The sequence below is a fragment of the Cryptomeria japonica genome, chromosome 4 (assembly GCF_030272615.1).
Source record: "Cryptomeria japonica chromosome 4, Sugi_1.0, whole genome shotgun sequence".
In the NCBI taxonomy this organism is placed as follows: domain Eukaryota; kingdom Viridiplantae; phylum Streptophyta; class Pinopsida; order Cupressales; family Cupressaceae; genus Cryptomeria; species Cryptomeria japonica.
The window spans coordinates 117,115,428-117,137,081 of record NC_081408.1 but is presented as its reverse complement, the minus strand read 5'-3'; the positions used below and the strand labels follow the sequence as shown (position 1 = coordinate 117,137,081).

Here is a 21,654-nt window from a genome sequence, read left to right as displayed (position 1 = left end):
ATCATAGTTTAGATATACATCATCAGTTCTAATAGTAAAAAAATTAACAATTTTACATCATATACTATATTAAAAAATTATTATTATTTATCCTACTTTTATTGATAAAAAATGTTTAAAAGTATCCATACCTAATTCATCTCTGCACCATCTGAGAGCTTAGCTAAGAGCCAAACTGAGACTGAAGAATAAAATAACAATACTGAGACTGAAGAAAAATAAAATAACAAGATGAAGTACAACTCTTTGCCTTCTCTTTCTTACAAAGGAACAACTTTTCTTCGAACCCTCCTCATTTTGCTGTTTGTAATCAATTTTTCTAAAGTTGTATGCACCTACGTATCGCACACATGCGATAATTCCTCAACTTTCACCAATGGCAGCACCTATTCCACAAACTTAAACCTAGTTATCAAGGATCTGTATCTTAATGCACCTAAAAGTCTAGGGTTTAACACTTCTTTCCATGGCCAATCTCCAAATAAGGTCTATGGTCTGCTCCAGTGCACTGGAAATATATCAGCAGAGAGATGCTCAAAATGTGCAATGGAAGCAAAGAACACCATTCACGACCTTTGCCCCAACGACATAGGTGGGAAAATATGGTTGGATGACTGCTTTATGCGCTATCGGAACTCTAATTTCATTTCAACACTAGATACTACAGGATTTCACTTGTTGAACACGGTGGATATTAGTACAAGTAGAGATGCTTTCGAGAACACAACCAGCAGCCTTCTGTCGAATCTGTCAGACAAAGCTTACATCCCTGCAAATAAGGGTTTCGCTGCTGGAACAGCCAAATATAATGCTACTGGTATATTATATGGTTTAGTTCAGTGTTGGAGAGATATATCGATAAAAGATTGTAGAACATGCTTGGCTAAAGCAAGAGCAAATCTGAGCGATTGCTGTTCTACAAAAGAAGGAGCCCAGTTTCAGAGCGGGAGCTGCAAGGCAAGATTTGAGATTTACTACTTTTTCCGTTCCGTAGAGTCGCCCTCGCCCTCGCCCTCTCCCTCCCCTGAGGAGTACATACATCCAACTACTTCCTCCCTAGAGAGTAAGTCTATTCAGCTCATTTTATAGTTAATATTATTTACTTGATCCATCTTTTGAATGTCAATTCTATTCGAATCACCTGTTTGACCTGAAGCTATAACCCAATATCATCATGAACGTATTGATTTGATTTGTTAGTTTGTGTTTTAATACATGCAAAACCTCTGACCTTCTAGATTCTTTTTTCATTTGGGAGCAGCTATCTCCTAGATGTCTAAACCAGTTTTCTTCTTTTCATTTTAATGTCATAGTTTTAGACTTGGGATGCATCTAATCTGGTTTCAAAATTGCATTATCATAGAATCATAATTTTCATATTATGTGAACATGAAAAAATGAAAAATAGATACAGAATGACTGTGGGGCTCAAGAGAAATGCTGCAGCAGAACATGATAATTATTGCTACAGCACAGTGCATTTTTTAATTCAGAATAGCTACAGCCCTAAAATTGTAATAAACAACTATTAAACTGTATTTTGCAGCAAAGTCGTCAGCAACATTACCTATCGTTTTGGGGCTTGTCGGAGGAATCATTCTGGCATTATTTATTGCTCTGATCATATTCAGAAAAAGAGTTAAATCTCTTTTCTTTAAGGAACCAATAAGTGTTGCTACTCCTAACCAAGGTGCTCCTTTCAAAATGTATTTCCGATTTTCAGTTTTTCTGTTTGTGGTTTTAGTGAAGCGAATTCTGTAGGCTTACCCAATTTTCTCTCGTTGTTTACTATACCTACAGAGATACAGTGGTTTCCCCCCGAAACTGGGTTAATGCAAGACCAAAATTTGATCTACAGCTTGGAAGCTCTAGTAGAAGCAACAGAAAATTTCCATGAGAACAGTAAACTTGGAGAGGGAGGCTTTGGTGTGGTATACAAGGTGGGTTGAAACATTATTTATGGTTTAAATTATAACCAATTTAACAAATTATGTAGAGTACTAAATCTAATTTTTTATTTTTCAGGGGATAACTAGAGATGGAAATGAGATAGCAGTGAAGAAACTTTCTGCCAAATCTAAACAAGGCAAGAAAGAATTTATGAATGAAGTAAAACTGGTGGCCAATGTTCAGCACCGAAACCTTGCGAGCTTGCTAGGCTGTTGTGTAGAGGGAAATGAAAGGTTGCTTGTTTATAACTATTTTCCCAACAAGAGCTTAGACACGTTTCTTTTTGGTAAGTGACAACTGAGCCTTAAGTTTCTTTAGAAAAGATGAATATGTGACTTAAAAGTTTTCAAATTTTGGTTTACAGATCCAGAGAAGCGTAAAGAGTTAGATTGGCAAAAGCGATATAATATCATCATTGGAATTGCCCGTGGGCTTCTCTACCTTCACCAAGAATCGCAATTGAGAATCATTCATAGAGATATTAAAGCAAACAATATCTTGCTTGACCACAAACTCAATCCGAAGATAGCTGACTTTGGTCTAGCTAAACTTTTTCCTGAAGACAAGACACATATCCATACAAGAGTTGCAGGCACATAGTAAGCATCATGGATTATTAAATTGCTCTTGGTTAACTTTAAATTTATTTTTAATAGTCTAATTATAAATCCATTATTTTCTATCTGTGAGTAATTAAAATTTTTCAAACATATATATATATATAATCTATCAGCATAAGGTGTCTAATCACTTTGTCCTTTTTTTTTTAATATGACTCCATGTCAGTTTAGAAAACCTACAATATAAGATGTCAGCTATTGATCCTCTTCTTAATATTATGTTGAGTTTGTACTAATTATTTAAATTATAAAAAAATATAATAAAAAATGAAAGTTTACACAAAAAAGTTCTATCATAAAAATGATGAAGAGTTAACTAAATAACTTATTTGATATTTTCCCTTTTAAAAACTATGCATAACCCTCCTGCTATATATCGACTCTCTTAATTCAATACATTAAGCTTTATTTTCATTGCGTTATTGTTTTTAATTATTTGAAAACAATCTTTAACAATTTGAATTCAAGTGCAGTGGTTACATGCCTCCAGAGTATGCAATGCGAGGGCAACTGTCAGTTAAAGTAGACGTTTACAGTTTTGGAGTAGTGCTGCTCGAGATAGTTAGTGGAAGGAAAAACAATGATAATCATCTTCCCTATGATATGCAACACCTTGTAGAATGGGTAAGAAAATGGAATTCCCATTACCCATTTGTCTCAACTGCTACATTTCAATGTTAGGAAACCGTATTGTTGTGATTTAATGGCATGTAATGCAGGCATGGACACTATTCCAGGGAGGAAATGCGCTGAATATGGTAGACTCAGAGGCATCAGGAGCCAATCAAGAGAAAGTCTTAAGATGCATTCATGTTGGGCTTCTGTGTGTACAAGCAAATGCAGCACTTCGTCCAGTTATGTCTGATGTTATTACGATGATCTCTAGCAGTTCAGTGACTTTGCCAAATCCTGCAAACCCTGCTTTTGTAAGTACAGGTGAGAGCCATTCTCCCAAACCAGAAGCAAAGTCAATGTCAAGTTGGGGGATTCACGAGCATAAAATCGTAACAACATCACAGATTTCTGGGGCAACTACGTCATCTTCATCAGGGATTCGTTCAGTAAACGACGCTTCCATTACAGAAGTAGAACCTAGGTGATTTCACATACCCTGACTTATCAAGTTTCCGCATAAACAACAACGATGAATTCCATACTGGTGTTGGTATATATGCACTTTATGTAAATGCTTAATCAGAGTTCATTGAGGGCCAACTGTCAGTAAAAATTTAGTAGGGCCAACTGTCAGTTAAAATTTAGTAGGGCCTACCTTATGTAAATTTAGTTTATGTAAAGCTGAATTTAATGGCATACGGACAGTTTCTTTAACTTCAAGTGCTATTTTATAATTTGGAACTTTGTAAAGTCGTATAAGATATTTATAAATAGCCAAGAAACATTCAACCAAAAGAAGCATGTAGTTGTGATTATCTCACAAGAGAGTAGTATAGGACACTATCAATCTCTACACGTTTGTGATTATATGAAAAGGATAGAGGGAATTGATGAAAGAAAAGCGGGATTTATTTTTATGAAAAAATTAAAGAACTATTTTTACAAAATCAATTTGTTACATGATAGGCGTTCTTTGAAGAATAAAATAAGACATTGATTAAGTCTCATTATAACTATACGACACGGTTTTTGCTTAATGGTTGGCTAGCTGAAAACAAAGGTTATATTTAATAGAGATAAAAATGTTTCAGATGCTTTTTATCATATTGTTAGGCCTGGAATGAAAATAGAATGGCAAAAATAGGAAACTGAAACTGTGTATTACTCGAAAATCTAAAGTACCACAGAACAGTACATAAATAAGAGAAACAGCGATCAGTTTAGAAGAGTTAACAATTTTTTATACAAAACTGCCAAAACAGAAAACTAAACAAAAGTCTAATAAATTTTTTTGATAAGTCCGAAGATAATACATTAACACCCCTTAATTTGAAGGGGTTAAACCAAGCATTCCTCTGAATTTTTCACATTTTTTTTTCTTGCCCAATGCCTTGGTAAGAATATCTGCTCAAGAATATCTGCTCGCTGATCTACAGTAGTACAATATTTCAGTTGAACGCTTCCATCTTTCATATGGTGCCAAATCAAATGAAATTTTCTGTTAATGTGTTTGGTTTGATTGTGAAAGTTATTTTGATAGTAAATTCATTGTCAACAAAGAGTGGTGTGGATGAAACTTGTGGTGCTTGCAAATATTCAAGAATTCGCAAAGCCATAAGATTTCCCAAGCTATCTTATAGCCTGACATATATTTGGCTTCTATAAAAGAGAGGGCTGACACTGTTTGCTTTTATATTTCCAAGAAATGATAGCAAACCCGAGATGCATTAGAAAACTAGATGTAGACTTTCCATTATCCAAACAACCTGGACAATTTGAATTTGAATCTGAATATCCAAACAAAGAAAATTGTGGTGTATTGGAGTATTTGAGCCCATAGTTTTGAGTGCCTTGGAGATATTGAAGAACCATTTGGCTGTAAAAAAAAATATATGGACGAGAATTTGTAGCGTAAATCAAACTGTCAACAAGTTGCCTATATTTAGTTACATAAACCAATGCTAAAGAATTATCTTATGCGAGTTTCAAATTTTGATCCATAGGAGTACTAAGAGGTTTGCAAAAAGTCATCCCAAACTTATTGAGAAGTTCACCAATATATTTGTGTTTGGTGATGAAGATATACTAGGTGTTTTGAATGACCTCGATACCCATATAGTAATGGAGATGGCCTAAATTAGTCATATCAAACCCTTGCTTCAATTGTGCTTTCACATTTCGAATATAATCATCATTATTATTAGTAATAAATAAATCATCCACTTAAACAACAAGATAGATAATAATGATATCAATCTTTAAAATAAAAAGATGTGCATCATCAAATTCAAAATGTTTGAAATTCATCTTCAAGAGTTGTGTAGTACATTTTTCATACTAGGTTCGAGAGGATTCTTTTAACCCATACAATTATTTGACAAGATTGTGTACTTGGAGTTATTTACCATTGATTGCATAGCCTTCAAGTTGTGCCATATATATTCTTCTTTTTTAAGATCACCACACAAGAATGTCGTTTTAACATCCATTTGATGAACTTTCCGCCAATTTTATGCTAAAAGGGCCAACAAAGCACAAACAATAGTCCATTTCTCTATAGGTGCAAAAGTTTCATCATAGTCTATGCCCTCTTTTGAGCATAACCTTTGATAACAAGTCAAGATTTGTGTTTCTCAAGTGAACCATCTACTTTTTATTTGTTTTTCAAGACCCACATGCAACAAACAGGTTTACCTATTTCATTGGGTTTTAAATCTTTCAATATTTTTTGAAGTTGTTTTGCCTACTTATGGAAAGATTGGGGGTGGACCAAAGGTAATTCCATTTCTTGATTAGAAGATTTATCACTACCTAATAGTTATAAAATTTTATGCTCATCAATGGACGAAAGATCATTAAGAGAGGGGGATTCATCTTGCAAATCTAGAGAAAGAGTATTGTGAGTTGGTATAGCTTGTAGTACAAATGATACATGTGAATCAAGAAAAGGTGATTTAGAATGAGTTGATTTCCAACAAAGTGGAAACTATCACAAGGATTTTCTATCCAAGGAGAAGATTTGGCAACTTCATTAGCATAATTTTAAAAGATTCAAAAAATATGATATTATGTGCAATAGATAATTTCTTGTTAACTTCATGATACAACCTATAGGCTTTAGAAGATTAAGAATAGCCATGAAAATTTACTTATAACTCTGATGATTCAAATTAATTCTTTTTTCTTGAGAAATAAAAGCATAGCGAGTGGAGACAAAAACATGAAGATGTCCAATAGATGGAGGATAAGAAAACCAAAATTCATAGGGAGTTTAATAGTGAAGAGAAAAGCATGAAGATATATTGCAAGGATAAACTACTATTCATGTTTCCTTTTCCCAAAAATTTAACTTGATTCTTTTTAAATATAACATGGCTTGAACCATATTCATATTAATTATATTCGTTCTTTCAACAACACCAATTTGTTGAGGAGCACCTAGAATAGTGAGATGACGTTGAATCCCATTTTGATGAAGTTAATCTAAAAAAACTATAGAAGTAAACTCCTTACCATTGTCTATTCAAATAGTACCAATTTGATATTGTTCTTGATTTTCAATAATAATTTGGAACATTTTAAAAGTTTTAAAAGCTTCCATTTTTTGTTGCAAGAAATAAACCTAAGTCATGTGGCTATAATAATCAATGAAAACCATAACATACTTACATCCTCTCCTAGTAGTGATTTATAATATTCTATGTGCTGACCAAGTGAAATGAGGGAAAAAGTCTCTATGCTATTTTGCAAGTATAGAAGCTACACAATTTTTAATTGTCTTAGGCAAAATGAGAAAACTTGTAACATTATTGTTTTTCATGATACCAATGTTAACATAATTAATATGCCCAAATTTCATGGCCATAAAATACTAAGAGATACCATACTTTCCTTAGTATGATATGCAAAACTCTTAGCGCCATTGCGTTTTAATAATTTTCCATCTTCACAAGTAAATGCAACTTGATTATCATATTTTTTCTAACAATAATTTTCCCATCTTCTAACAAAATAGAGTGGCCTTTTATTGAATAAATATTAGTGATAAAAAATTATGTCGCAATTGAGGAAGATATAATACATCATGAAGTAGAAAATCAAGAAGACAATAAAGTTTTGGGCAAATTGTTCCTTTTCCAATAGGCTTGAGGTATGAAATATCTTCTCAATAGATTGTTCCACAAACACCTTGACAAGATTCTTTAAAATAATCGTCCCAAAATATTATATGTTGTGTGGCTCCAATATCTAAGACCCAAGCACCATACCACTAAGAATTAAATGAACTATAATTGGAAAAATATAAAATAGAAAGAAAATATTCATCATTATCACTTCCACAAGCAAAGTGGGTTTCTCTTTAAGTTCTATCATCAGAATGTGCCTTTTATTTAATCTTTTGTTTAAGAATTTATTTGATTTTATCCCATGAGAGTTTGCATTTATGTGCTTCATGACTACTTTTTTAACCACATCTTTTGCAATAAAAATGTTACCTATCATTTTGATTGTCATATTGGGAATGATTTTGGCCATGTGATCTTCCACTTCCTCTTTCATTGACCTTTACCTTTTCCTTTATCACTATGATCATCTCTAGAAGAGTTCTTATTTAAAGGTTTGTCTTTTTGTTGAGAAAGATAAATATTTTCATCAATGTTATCTAATTTTCTTCCAAAAGATTTTTTCACATTATGCTGTCCTTGCAACTAATTAATCACAAGTGATGGTATTCAATTTGTTACTTTCTTGAAGAGACTCTAAATAAGTAGAATGTTTTGGAAGAAGATCCTTTATGAAGGTTGTGAGATAGATATCAACTTTTCCACCAATAACATCAACATTTTTTGGGGCTTTGATTTCATAAGCCAAACTCATGACATCTCTATTCTTCTACTCAACATTAAAGAAATTTAACTATAACTAAATGAACTTCAATTTATAATGAGAATCATATACATCTTTTAGTTTATGGAGGGCTTCAGAAGGAAATATAAACCCTTGTACATGTGTTTATACACATCTCCATTAATAGAAGCTCTTATCAAGGCCAAGGCTTTTGAATTTTTATATTGCCAAATTTATTTCTTTTTGAACACCTTTTAGTGTTGTAGGCTGGACATCTCCAATATAAATTTACACCATAAATAATTAAAAATAATTATATTTTCTATTTTTCTATGTCATTATATACAAGTATATTTTTCTTTAAAGTTTTCCCAATTAGTGATACGAAAAATTTCATTGTGAATAAAAAAATGTACATAGTTTGCAGATTCAGAATAAGGAAAGATAAATAATCTTTATGTTGCCTTGTAAATTGTAATCCTACCTAGTTTACACCACCTTTTGAGCTCCTACTTTAGTGTGTCCTATCTTAGCTCTCTCCTAGCTCCATTTCTGGCATTTTCACCTCAAATCTAATATCATTTTTCCATATGGAGAACTAAAGATGTGCCTCACCATCTACACTCTGATCTATTGGTAATTTGCCTCATTTTTGGTGGACAATTGTTCGTAGGGAATCCTGATCCTAGGACCATGGCACTTAGGGCATCCTAGTCCTCTTTTAATAGGCCCAAATTTGAATAGATCAATGCACTGCCTTAGCCTAGTGATTTCAACCCTTGGTGTCTCAGTTTGACCTTTGGAGGTCTACCTCATCAATAATTTACCTTAGGAACCCTATACAAGAGCATTTTTCCTATTCATTTTCATCTAAGAAATCTATGACTAACCATTCATAATCAAGCATTGTTAAACATTCAAGGTAGAATTTCATCCCACCATATCCTTCAAGCATTATGGAGTAACAAATCTACATCAATCAGTTTTTCTCTTTATTTGGGCTACTGTTGTAATGGTATATCTTAATGTAACTTTTTGATGTAGTACTTTGTTAAAGGGTTTCAGGTCCCTTCAAAACCTGTTTGTTCCATAATAGAAAACAAATCTACATCGATCTTCATGCAAGCATGTGTTCTTGATTAGGTTATTAATGTTCATATTATGCCAAGTCATGTTATTGCATCAACACTTGTGATCACATCTTAAGTGAATTGCATCATCATCCATCATTAGTTATTGTAGATATGAGGAAATAGATCTAGAAGCCATGTACAAATATTCTAGTGGACGAGATGACAACAATTCGATTTGACTTTTGTAGATGCAAAACTTAGAGTACTAGGGCAAAACACCATGATAGTCTTGAGAATTTCTAGCGAGCTTCTAGTTATAGATTCTATGTGACATCATAATTTTGAAACATTCTAGGTTGTCCACATCTAACATCAAGGATTGTGATACAAATTTCTACATGATCCTACACTTTTGGGTTGAATGTGCTGTTATAGGTGCCTCTCTGATTCGTTTGTGTAGACTTAGCTCTATGTCTCTTTATCTCAATTTTAGCTTTCCTTTTATTAAGATAAATAGGTTTTATAGGGAACCAAAACCCAAATCCAAACAAAGAATAAAGAAAGATGAAATAGTCGCTAACTAGTCCAAAACCAACAACCAAAAAGCCATCAAAACAAGGCAGAGCCCACACAGAACAACAACCAACAAAAACTTAAACTAAGAACAACACAAGACCAAACTAGAGAGTGCATAAGCTCAGAGTTCTTCTGGATCATATTCTTGTAGATCTCCTCAAGCTATTGCATGATAAATCTCGTTGAACTCCTCTCATGATTCCTTCTCCTTGTTCTGGTAAAGGGGCCTTTAGTAATGTATTATCCCACTCCATGTGAGCTTAGTTCCTGAATTTTATTCTTTTGTTTAGCATTTGATGGTGGGACATTGGAGATAGGATAGGTTCTATGGATAGTCATAATCTCATTGACCTTCCTGATGCCCACATCATTGCTTCTCATGGCTTGTCTGCTAATTTTGACCAATTTCCTCAGGTTGTCTTCAATCTCCTCCAAGTTTTTTTCCAACTACCCTATCCTATACTTGTCATCATTTTTCATGACTTCAACATCTATAGTAAGCCTATGGGTCATTCAAAGAAGCATATCAGTTTTTTTAGGCATGGGCTTCTCAGTGAAAGTATCATAATACCCTTAATGCCTTCCTTCGACTTATTAATTTCATTTCTAACCCAGAGAAAGCATTTTTCTTGTCTATTGGTAGAATTTGTCAAGAGCACCTCAAAATCCATGTCTTTTTTGTTACCTTTCAGGTCCACCTTGTCAACGTTGTCTCATTTGTAGCTTGTTGTTTTTGTTATTTTATGTTAATTATTTATCATTCATCCTAGATCTAGTATTCAAATATATTAAAATCAATTTCAATAAGATAAAGGAAAAGGAACTTGATCTACATACAATCCACTTACATTTCATCAATTGAATTTTTGCTTACTTTAATGTATAGTTTATAAAGTTGGGTCATTTCCTAATTTAAAAGGATTAACTTGTGAAACCCTTATTTTCATTGATTACATATTGTAACAAAAATTAAATTGATTTCTTCTAAATCAATTTACTGCCTCTATAGACTACTCTAGTTTTCAAAAGTTTTTTGTATAATTCCTATGCTTGAATACTATTTCTTAGCCAAGATATTTAAAATAGAATGAAAATAAAAAATTGATTTTACTTGAATCAATTTATTGTTTCTATGGACTATTCTAATATTTTCAAAAGCTTTTTGTATATTTTTTATGCTTTGAGACCATTTGACCAACATTAAAACATAATGAAAAGAATAAAAAACTAAAACGACATATTATTCAAAATAGTAAAGTAGCATAACAATAGTTTGAAACTATTATAAAAAAGTACTAGAACAAAAAAATAAACAGAAGTCTAAAAAAATACCAAAATTGTAAAAAAGCTTATAAGCATGATGATAATGTATTAACACATTGCTAATATGTCAGTTTTCAAAGTTTGATGTTGTTCCTTGGTCTTATATATTGTGGTGTATAAAGGTGGCTTCTTTATGGTTGATGTTTGTGAGTAATGGTATTTGATGTGGATTATATCATGGTTATATGTACAAAGTAATCCATATGTCTCAATGGTGGCTTTAAGGGTGTAATTTGTTTAGACATTTTATATTTTTTTATTATGTTTTTGGTTTTAGACTTAGGTATCATTTTTATACAAGATTTTGATAGTCTTGGTCTATTGAATAACATATTTTATGCATCTATATTCTAATATCAATATATAGTGTTGGTCTCTTTATCCAAAAAGAAAACATTCTCGTTATAAATATATATTTTTATTTATTTGAGGATAACTAAAGTGTGATTTATTTCTTCTGTCATGTAAAATTTTTGCTGAGGCAAAAACATAACTATTTTTTTGGTCACATCATTTACACACTTCCACTTTCCCAATGGTGAAACATTCATGAATTGAAATTATAGTATTTCCAAATATTTGAATTATATAGTGTGACTTGATATCTCAGATATGGAAACAAAATTCCTAGGTGACACTAGCCAAGCATGATCACTGGATTATGGGTCTCATAGGAACTATTATTTATTATTATTATTACTATTATTATGTATTTATATTTAGTTTGAATTAATAGCTTATTATAGCACTCTTTAGCATACCAAGCTTGTTAACTCCATATACCACTATTACTTATTCTCTAGTGAAATACCATATTTCAACATGGGTAAATAAACTTTTACCTTTTTTTAAAATTATTTTAGACTCTACTCCAACTCTTAGAGTTGATTCAACCATGAATAGATTCAACTACAATAGGTGGTATGAAATAACATATAATTAGATTGAACCATGCATAATACTAAGCTACTAATTATTTAGTGTATTTGCACTTTGATATATAAATATAGACTAAGAAGTTACATTTGGTTAATTCAATGGTGAATTTTATATTTAATGTATAGAATATATATCATATTGATTCACCCCTAAATTAAATATAATTAAGATGTTGACATGTTGAAATGAAGGAGTTTAAAAAGGAAGCATCTCATGAGAGTTTGACTACCAAATAGTCATCAATTGTTTTATTAAAATATTAAAATGATAGCCCGCATGAGTAGCGGAGCTGGCTTGGACAATGGGTTTTCTCCCCATTAGTCTCGGGTTCGACTCTGAGGCTTGGGTTCGCCAGATGCACGTGGCGTGCAAGTGGCTGCATACATCCCTAGAGGACTACTCTCACCTCATCTCACACCTTCTTGAACCCAACTTGGTAGTAAGTAAGTCCAAAGTAAGGTATGTTGGGTGTTGGGCTGGGTTGCAAGGATACCTCTAGAGTTAAAAAAAACAAATTAAAATTAAAAATAAAAAATTTGAAAAGAATAATATGTAAATAAGTAAAATTATAATATTTTATAACATCATACAATCATTTTTCTTTCCGAATTAACCCATAAACCAGAGAAAATAAATCTGACTAATTATCTCTTTATTTATGATTTATAATTTTAAAAAAATAATTATATCAACATACTCACATTTTATGCATATCATTAATTTTATTTACATCATGAATAAATTTATATTTTTAAAAAATTATGAAATAGTATTCTATTAATTTCTAATACTTCAATTCTATCTATACTATTTTATAAAAACTTTTCAAACTATTATATATATATATATATATATATATATATATATATATATATATGAACCAAGGGAAATATTCATGCACGGTTAGCAGGTTAGTTTAAATCCAAATAAGCATAAAAATATAAATAAAAACAACACACTAATGAGATTATACCTTGCAAGAGAGGAGTCTCTCTTGTTCCTCTGATTTGGGCCATAGTTGAAGCCAATAATGCACCCCTTCTTGACTTGTTCGGAAATGAACCAAGGGAAACATTCATGCAAGGTTAGTAGGTTAGTTTAAATCCAAATAAGCATAAAAAGATAAATAAAAACAACAAGATAACTAGATTATACCTTGCAAGAGAGGAGTTTCTCTTGTTCCTCCGATTTGGACCCTAGTTCAAGCCAAGAATGTGCCCCTTCTTGACTTGTTTGTATTTGTCCAATGATATGATGTGGGTGTAACCAAATTGCACAACAATAGATGGATATGAGTATGGATAAGTGTTCAAAGATGGATTATAGGAAAATATGGCTATGATGTGGATGCTCTTGATTGATGGATACACTCAAATTAGCAGCATAAGATTACTTGGACTATGGATGATCAAGAAATGGGATGGAGATCCCAATTTATAGAATTAGATAGAGTAAAATGCATGGTTAATATTGAAGAGGAATGGAGGGATAGGATTTGAGGAGAGGACATCACATGGATCAATGGACAATGACATGACAAGGGGGGTGAAGACCAAGAGATTTTTCATAAAGGCGTTTCTTCTCTCCACCCTCCTAAAGGTACATGGGGAAGATTTCCCAATGCACCTAGGAGGAATAAAAGGAATTAAAAATTCCTTGGGGGATGCCCATGGAATTAAAAATTCCTAAGATATTGTGTGCATGGGGATTGGAAAAGGGAAAAGGAATTTAAAATTCCTTGGTAAGGTGAGAAGCATGGGAGAATGTGATATTTTGAAAATCTCACACTCACCCAAAATGGGGAGCATTTAAGGTGGAAGGTGAGAGGGAGACAAAGAGGATTTAGCCATAAATGGCTATAGTTGACTTTTATGCATAATCATGGGGATTAGGCATTAGCGAAGGGTTAGGGGGACTATTTAGAATAATTAGGTGAGGATTTGGAGCAAGTGGGATTTGTAGGAGGATTTGACTAGGAGAGATAATGCGCGGAGGTAATTAAAAATTAAATAATAATTCTATGTAGGACTAAGAGAGTTTCTAGAAGAATTAATTAGACTAATGATAGATTACGAAAAGGGGATTTGTAGGAATCACAATGATTAATTAATTAAAAGGGAGGATTAGGAAGAATTAATTTTGAGTGCCTTAGAAGAAGAAAGGAAAACTGATTTATGAAATAAATAAATCATTGGACTATAGTGACAATATTAATTAGATTAAATTTAATTAATATTTAGAAGAATAAGGATTAAAATAATTAAATAAATTAATTATGTGAGAGAGTTAAATTAATTAAAATAATTAATTTAAGCATCTAATATATATATATATATATACCTTCGTCATAACATAATCTTAATACCATCCCATTGGCTAGGTACTCTAAGCCACACCTGTGAGTAGGGGTATAAGAAATTAAAAGACTTTTCTTTTAAGAAAGAGAAATAAGAAGAATTTTTATTAAACTGGTAGGAGAGAGAAACCCATAGTCTATAGGGATAAATTAGTCAACATGTAGTTGTCACGTGGAATATCCTAAGACCTTCGTTGTTTTTAAAAATGTAAAATGGACACTTAACTATCTACAACTAAGGTTTGAAGGTGTGACTCATCATGCAACTCATCAAAATAACATGTCTACTATGAAGTGTCCAAAAAAGGACTTTTCAAACCAATTATGCTTGTCCATTTTCTTCAATTTTTTCTATTTTGTCTAAAGTTGATCAGGTTATGGAATTGTTTACTCAACAACCTTCAGTGGGTTTTTCTATAGAAGAAGATAACTATGCCCCTATTATTGAATAACCTCTCCTTCTTATGGGATCTTCTTCAGCCTCATCCCCACCAAAATCCCAGGCCTTAGTCAAAGTTGAAAAGGACTTTAATTTTATTGCATCTCTAGCTATCTATCCGACCCCTTCACTTAATAAGATTAAGTCTCCAAATAAACGTGGAAGGAAGAAATTGGAGTTCTTCACTCAACAAGAGATTGCATCAGGGCGACAATTTACTTTGAATGAGAGTATTAATGAGAGATTGAGGGTAGATAATAGCTCTTCATTGTGCCTATGAAAATTGTCTCCTGGAATGTCAGGGGTCTCAATGCCCCTAACAAAAGAGCTTGCATCAAGCGTCAATTAGATGCTTGTGGGGCAAGTGTTGTTTTGCTTCAAGAAACAAAATTGCCTATAGAGACTTGTAAGGCAGGTTTGTCTAAATGGGGTGTATGGTCAGCTTTTTATGCACCCTCTATAGGTGCATCTGGGGGTCTGTTGGAATTGTAGAAGTCAACATCTCCCACCTTACTTTATTTAGTGGAATGTCCAAATTGGCAAGTATTCAAAGTTGTCCAATTTGATTTTCAATTTATCCTAATAAATGTATATGCTCCTAATTCAACCCAAGCCAAATGTAAATTATGGGGTGATATTGAATCTATCATTGGGGTAAATGAGCCCCTCAAAGTGATTTTAGTTGGGGATTTCAATACAATTCTATCCTTGTCTAATAATATTGGAGGCATCATCCCTCCAACTAAAGTAAGGACTGACTTTCACAACTTCATTCAAAATAATGCATTTATTGATATTATTCCTATAAAGGGTTCTTTCACTTGAACAAATAAAAGACAAGGCCTATTTCATATTACAGTCAGGATTGATAGATTATCATCTTCTGCAATGTGGATTGTAGAAAAATAAAATCTTTATTCATAAATTCTTCCATGGTTTGAGTCTGACCACTTCCCAATCAGCCTTATGTTGCAAGCACCAAATTCTATTTTTCCAATTAAGGTGTCCTTTAAGTTCCAGGCCATGTGGTTTAGCATCAAGATTTCCTACACCTCCTGAAACATTGGTCGAAGCATACTCCCAAAGTGGATGGTACATTTCAATTCAAGTTATTTTATAAGGTGAAATATATCAAAACATAAGTACAAGTATGGAATAGGAATGTGTTCAAAAATATTTTCTCCCAAAAGGAATTGGTATCTAAGAAATTACATGCCATCAATAAGACAATTATACAACATGGGATGGATTCTTCTTGTTTTCTCCAACAAAACTCACTACAAGAAGAGTGGGAAGAACTTTTAGCAAGAGAAGAGATATATTGGAGACAAAAATATAGGGAACTATTGCTTAAATAAGGGGATTAGAATACAAAAATCATCCATAAATCAGCTCAAATAAAAAAAGCAAAATGTACTATTTTTTCAATTTCTGATAGCATCACTGGTCAAAAACTAGTGGGTAAAGAAACATTAAGCAAAAGGCGGTCAAATTATTCTCAAATCTTCTTTTAGCCCTGGAATACAATTCTGATAAAATTTTTAAGGCTAGGCACCAACCGATTGATTGCATCCCTTCTATTATCTCTGCAAAGGATAATTATTTATTGACTAAACCTTTTTCAATGGAAGAGCTCCACAAGGTCATCTTCTCTATGACCCCAGATAAAGCTTCGGGTCTGGATGGATTTACTGCTCTTTTTTTTCAAAAATATTGGGATTTTTATATGTTTTGACTTGCTGAAAGCACTAGAAGAATATAGACATTCTGGTAGCATGTTGTCCAAATTTAGTTTTACCCATATTGCACTTATCCCAAAAGTTCAATCTCTAGTTTTGTTCTCTAATTTTATGGCTATTTCATTGTGCAATACTATTTATAAAATTTTCACAAAGGCAATCTACTTGAGATTGAAACATCTCATCCCAAGTTTTATATCACCTGAACAAGGAGGTTTTGTTTTAGGAAGAGAGACATCGGACGGTACCATTGTTGCACATGAAATATTACATTCAATTTCTACTCAAAAGATAGAAGCTTTAATCACTAAGTTGGACATGATGAAGGCTTATGACAGAGTCAATTGGGATTTCCTTACGGATATCTTCTATAAATTAGGCTTTTATAGAAGACTGGGAAGATGGATGTATGCTTGTATTTTAGGGGCAAGATTCTCAGTATTAATCAATGGATCAACATTAGGATTATTTTCTTCTTATCAAGGAATCAGACAAGGAGATCCATTGTCTCCTCTATTATTTATTATTTTAGTTGAGGCATTGAGCAATTCTATCAAGAAGATAAATTTAGAAGGGCCATGGAAAGGGATTAGAATTCAGAACACTCAGATTGATGTTACATATTCTTTTTTTTTAGATGATACAGTCCCTTTTGGATAGGCTTTAGATGTGGAAGCCATAAATATAAAGAATATCTCGAAAACATATTTGTTGGCTTCAATAAAAAAATAAATCATCACAAATCAAAAGTGTTTATATTTAATTCTGATAACAATACACAAATGTCACTCTAGGCAATCTTGGGATTCCAACATGCTAAGCTCCCCTCTCAGTATTTAGGCATTCCCTGCTTTAATGGAATTTATTGAGCCTCTTATTGGGACAAGGTAATTCAAGCTATCTAGAATAGGATTTCTTCATGGAAGGGTAGATGGCTCTCATTATCAGGTAAACTTCTAATAATCAAAACAATTTGATCTGCTATCCTAAATTATACTATGGTTGCACTCAAAGCACCACATTCAGTAATTTTAGTTATAGAAAAGCTGATCGGGTCTTTTCTTTGGAAAGGCAATGTTGATGAGAAGAAGAAGATCCCTTTGATATCAATAAATAGAATTTGTTCCAACAAATCATCAAGTGGTGCAAGTGTACATAATTTTGTGGCCATAAATCTTTCCTTGGGTACAAAATTAGTGTGTAATATGTATGAAAAACCATCAACATTTTGGGCTAAGCTACTTCAGGCTAACTATCTAGATTCAGATTTCCCATCTAGAATATTCACTATTCAAAATCCTCCTTGTGGATCATCTATGTGGAACTTCATTCTCAACCGTCGAGACTTGATTTTACCTCACCTCACTTGACAAGTCCATAATGGGGAATTAGCCTCTTTTTGGTCTGATTCTTGGAATGCTTTTCTATCTCTGCATTCGGTTCCTGAATTCTATGAAGCTCAATAATATTTCTCACAAACAATTGGCACAAAGGTTAAGGACTAATTTAGTTCTACAAATTCACAAACATGTAGAGTATGCTGGAAAAAATTGGAAGCTCCATTTCTATCACAAAATCTTCAAGACCAACTCGTTGCAGCTATTGAATGCTGACAAATTTTTGTTACATTTCAAAATGATAATCTCATTTGGGCCCCAATAAAGACATGATATTACATAGTCAAACTTGGGTATAAAGCTACAATATCTCAGCAAGGTCAATTCAATTCTCAAAGAGGTTTAACCTTTTGCTTGTCTCTAGGTATTCTTCCATAAGATGGCTATTTTAGTTGGCTAGCTTTGAAACATAGAATCCTCACAAGTGATTGCTTGGTTAGGCTAGGGATATCTCAAGATCGTTTTCCTTGTATACTTTGTAATGGGCCTTATGAGGATATAGACCATCTATTTCTCCATTATTTTTTCTCTTCTAAATGTTGGGACTATGTAAGATCAAAACTTCAATGGCATTCTCCTTCACCACACAAAATATGGGATATATTCATAGAATGGCCTATTCTATATAAAATCTCATTTTTTGCATGTATTTGGATAATTATCTCCTCAACTTTAATTTGGTCTATATGGTGGGAGAGAAACAAATGGATTTTTCAGAAAACAATCCTCATCAATTATAACCGTTATTGTTGTATTTGAAAAATCCCTATGCAAAATTTCAAATGCTTATGTTTCTAAGTCAAAGAATGTTTCATTTGTCTTTAAAGATTGGGATGGAACTCATCTTAATATATGGCCTCAACTCTCTTTGCCTTTTAAAGTAAGTTAGCATGTGGGAAATTTAGCAAAGGTTGCCAAAAGTTAGATAAAATGGTATCCTCCCTAATGTAATTATATTAAACTAAATTTTGATGGCTCTTTGAAAGGTAATACAGGCCTTTCTAGACTGGGGATCCTCTTGAGAGATAATAAGGGAGAGCTACTCCAAGTTAAGTAAATTAAGCTACCAGTAGGAACCAATAGTCAAGAAGAAACACAAGCATTACTCTATGGTTTACAAATGTCCAAGAAATTAAACATTAAAAATCTCTTAATTGAAGGGGATTATTTACTAACTATCAATGCCTGTAGGGAGAAATCAATTTGCAACTAGAAGATTGCATATATCCTACAAAAATTAAACAAATGCTCAATTTATTTGATTCATATCAAATAAATTATCTATATAGGGAAGCCAATAAAACAATGGAAGAATTGGGAAACATAGCTATTGCTCAAGCAGGCAAATTTGACACATTTGTCAAAGATGAAATTACTATGCCTCAGAGACTTTTAGGAATCTTAAATGCAAACAGGATGTAATAGTCTGATGTTTTGGTACTAATTAGTTTTGTGTTGTGGGAATTTTTATCAACCCTTTGTCAACTAGCATTTAATCATATTTTCTATCTACTTCTAGTCTTCCTAAAGTTATTGCCATCATCACATGGAATATGTTTAAAAAATTCCATGAATAAAGGACTTCAAGGTGACCTAGTGTAATTGGCGTCATCAAAAGGAATTTTAAAATTTCCACGAAATAAGGCTGACATGGCTCCTCTCCAGTTCATGTTAGCTTAAGTGGCCTTTGCACTTTCCTTCATTATTGACATCTAAATGATGAGGTGGTTGCAATCATAATATCGCAATATTTATCACATTAATGCATTTTAAAATGCAATAATGCCCACATACATGACTTGACCTTCTCTACTATTCACACGAGTGCGAGTGCATACTTTAATTCTTCCTTCTTTGGTTGCATGTTTGTGATTAATTACTTGCCACCACTTGTTTTGTATTGCATATTTTGAGGACAACCAAGCTCTCATTTTTAAATGCAAGTTTAAATGGATTTTAATTCTCCAAGTACATTCGCACTCTACCTCTACACATATCACTACAACAAATCTTTTAACAATGGAAAATTTCATTATTCCAAGCTACGATATGGATATCACATATCTTTTCATTATTGTTGTGTATGTAAACGTGAATAAATTGCCCTATTTATTTACCCAAACATATGCAAGCAAGTTATTAGTGGAAGGAGTTTGGTCAGAGAGTTCATTGTGTTATTCTTCTTTTGCTCAACATGTATTGCGGAAATTTGGCTTGGCGCTCCATCCAGGTTTAAAATTTGACAGAATTCTTTGAATTCCTTTGCCCTCAACTAGTCTTGTTTGGGTTTGTTCGAGTAAAATGGATTTCTCACTCAAATTTTGTTACTTATTATGCCATCAATCTCAGTACTATTTGGTAATTGGGGATTTTATTCTCTCATAAGAGGTCTACATTTTCATATTTTTTTGAGTATGGACCATTACCTAAAAAAAGTTATGGTCCCTATGAAATCAAGAAGGGGAGAATTGCCTTTTACATAACCACTTGATGATGGGGAAATTTGTAGGGTTTTCAAAGTGTCTTGTTCTATTCATTTAGATGCCATCAAAACTGTAATAGGGGAACACATCTTGTCTCCTTCAGCTCCTCGACTGGTTTTTCCCTCTTAGCTCCTCTCTATATTCCTTTCAAATTGCTTGGATGGTCTACAATCCTTTGAATTATTGAAGATAACTATCCATGACTCTGTTATACTAGGTTTTCTGAAACATGGTGAACTTTTGAAATGTGTGTAAAAATAAAACTTGGGATCAGGTAATGGTTATATTCTAGGACTTTTTCCTAGATGGGACCTCAAGCATAATAAGTCAGTTGAAATTTTTAATTCTTTTGTTCAAGCCCTGGGCAATGACGATCCTTGGAGACTATGTAATGCTTTGTAGATCCACAAAAATGAGCTTTATGCAACCTAGATTAAAGCTCTAAAGGACAAATACTTTGCAATTCCTTTCCTCCTTTCACATGGAGTTTAAAAGTGTGAGGGTGGTGCATCTAGGGTAAAACATAAAATGGATATTCCACATGGTGAAGCACCGTCCTCCAAAAGACAGCTCCAAGGATAGAGGACTAGTTATGTGGTTTTTTACAAGTAATTGTAATAGTTTATAATCCGCGATGTACATACTGACTATACATCTATAATTAGTTGTAATATCTTAAATTTTACCATCTTTGATATAGGTCTATATATATAGCTCTACTTCTCTTTGGTTCAAGGTAATTTTTTGGAATTTGCAGACTACTGCAACTCTTTTTCATCAAAATCAATTTGCAAAATGTTGTAAATTTTCTTATCAATTTTGCAAAATGTTGCAAATTTTTGTATCAATTTTGCAAAATGTTGCAAATTTGAAATTCTTTGGCTAGTACTATAATTTTGGCATCTTGTAAATATCTTGTTCTATTAATACAAAGTTTCTGACATATGCCTTTTATGTAAAAAAAAAATCTAAAAATGCCTAGTAATTGAAAAAAGATATATCATTTCTTGTTAGTAAAATATCATATTTTTATTTAGATGGACCAAATACATATTAGTAACCATAAATATTTGTTAACTGAGTACTATTAATATCCTTTGGAGGGAGGTGGTTTGGTTTATCATGGAGTATATTACATTGGATGATAGATTTACGAGGGTGTATGTGTAATGCCTGCCAAAATACCCTAGACAAATAATCTAAAATCTACTAAAAAATGAAGATATTTTTTTTTTCAAAAACTTTCGACACTGTATGTTAACATTAACATGCGTCAATGCAATATTAACCATTTGC

The 21,654-nt window shown here is 32.6% G+C and overlaps 1 protein-coding gene across 1 annotated transcript; it reads left to right on the top strand.

Moving 5' to 3' along the window:
• Positions 1–208: 208 nt before the first annotated feature.
• On the top strand, positions 209–3,991 carry LOC131074148 (cysteine-rich receptor-like protein kinase 10). The gene is made up of 7 exons (XM_058010718.2): positions 209–1,063; positions 1,547–1,690; positions 1,801–1,940; positions 2,026–2,236; positions 2,315–2,549; positions 3,044–3,194; positions 3,290–3,991. The coding sequence occupies exons 1-7, from the start codon at positions 232–234 to the stop codon at positions 3,668–3,670; spliced, it is 2,094 nt and encodes a 697-aa protein (XP_057866701.2). The 5' UTR covers positions 209–231; the 3' UTR covers positions 3,671–3,991.
• Positions 3,992–21,654: the final 17,663 nt, after the last annotated feature.

What these genes read in the sequence shown, in the direction of transcription:
- LOC131074148 (XM_058010718.2), top strand. Translation starts at nt 232, where the DNA reads ATGAAGTACAACTCTTTGCCTTCTCTTTCTTACAAAGGAACAACTTTT. An exon ending in AACTACTTCCTCCCTAGAGA is followed by an intron (nt 1,064 to 1,546) that starts GTAAGTCTATTC and finishes TGTATTTTGCAG; the next exon opens with CAAAGTCGTCAGCAACATTA. An exon ending in TGCAACACCTTGTAGAATGG is followed by an intron (nt 3,195 to 3,289) that starts GTAAGAAAATGG and finishes CATGTAATGCAG; the next exon opens with GCATGGACACTATTCCAGGG.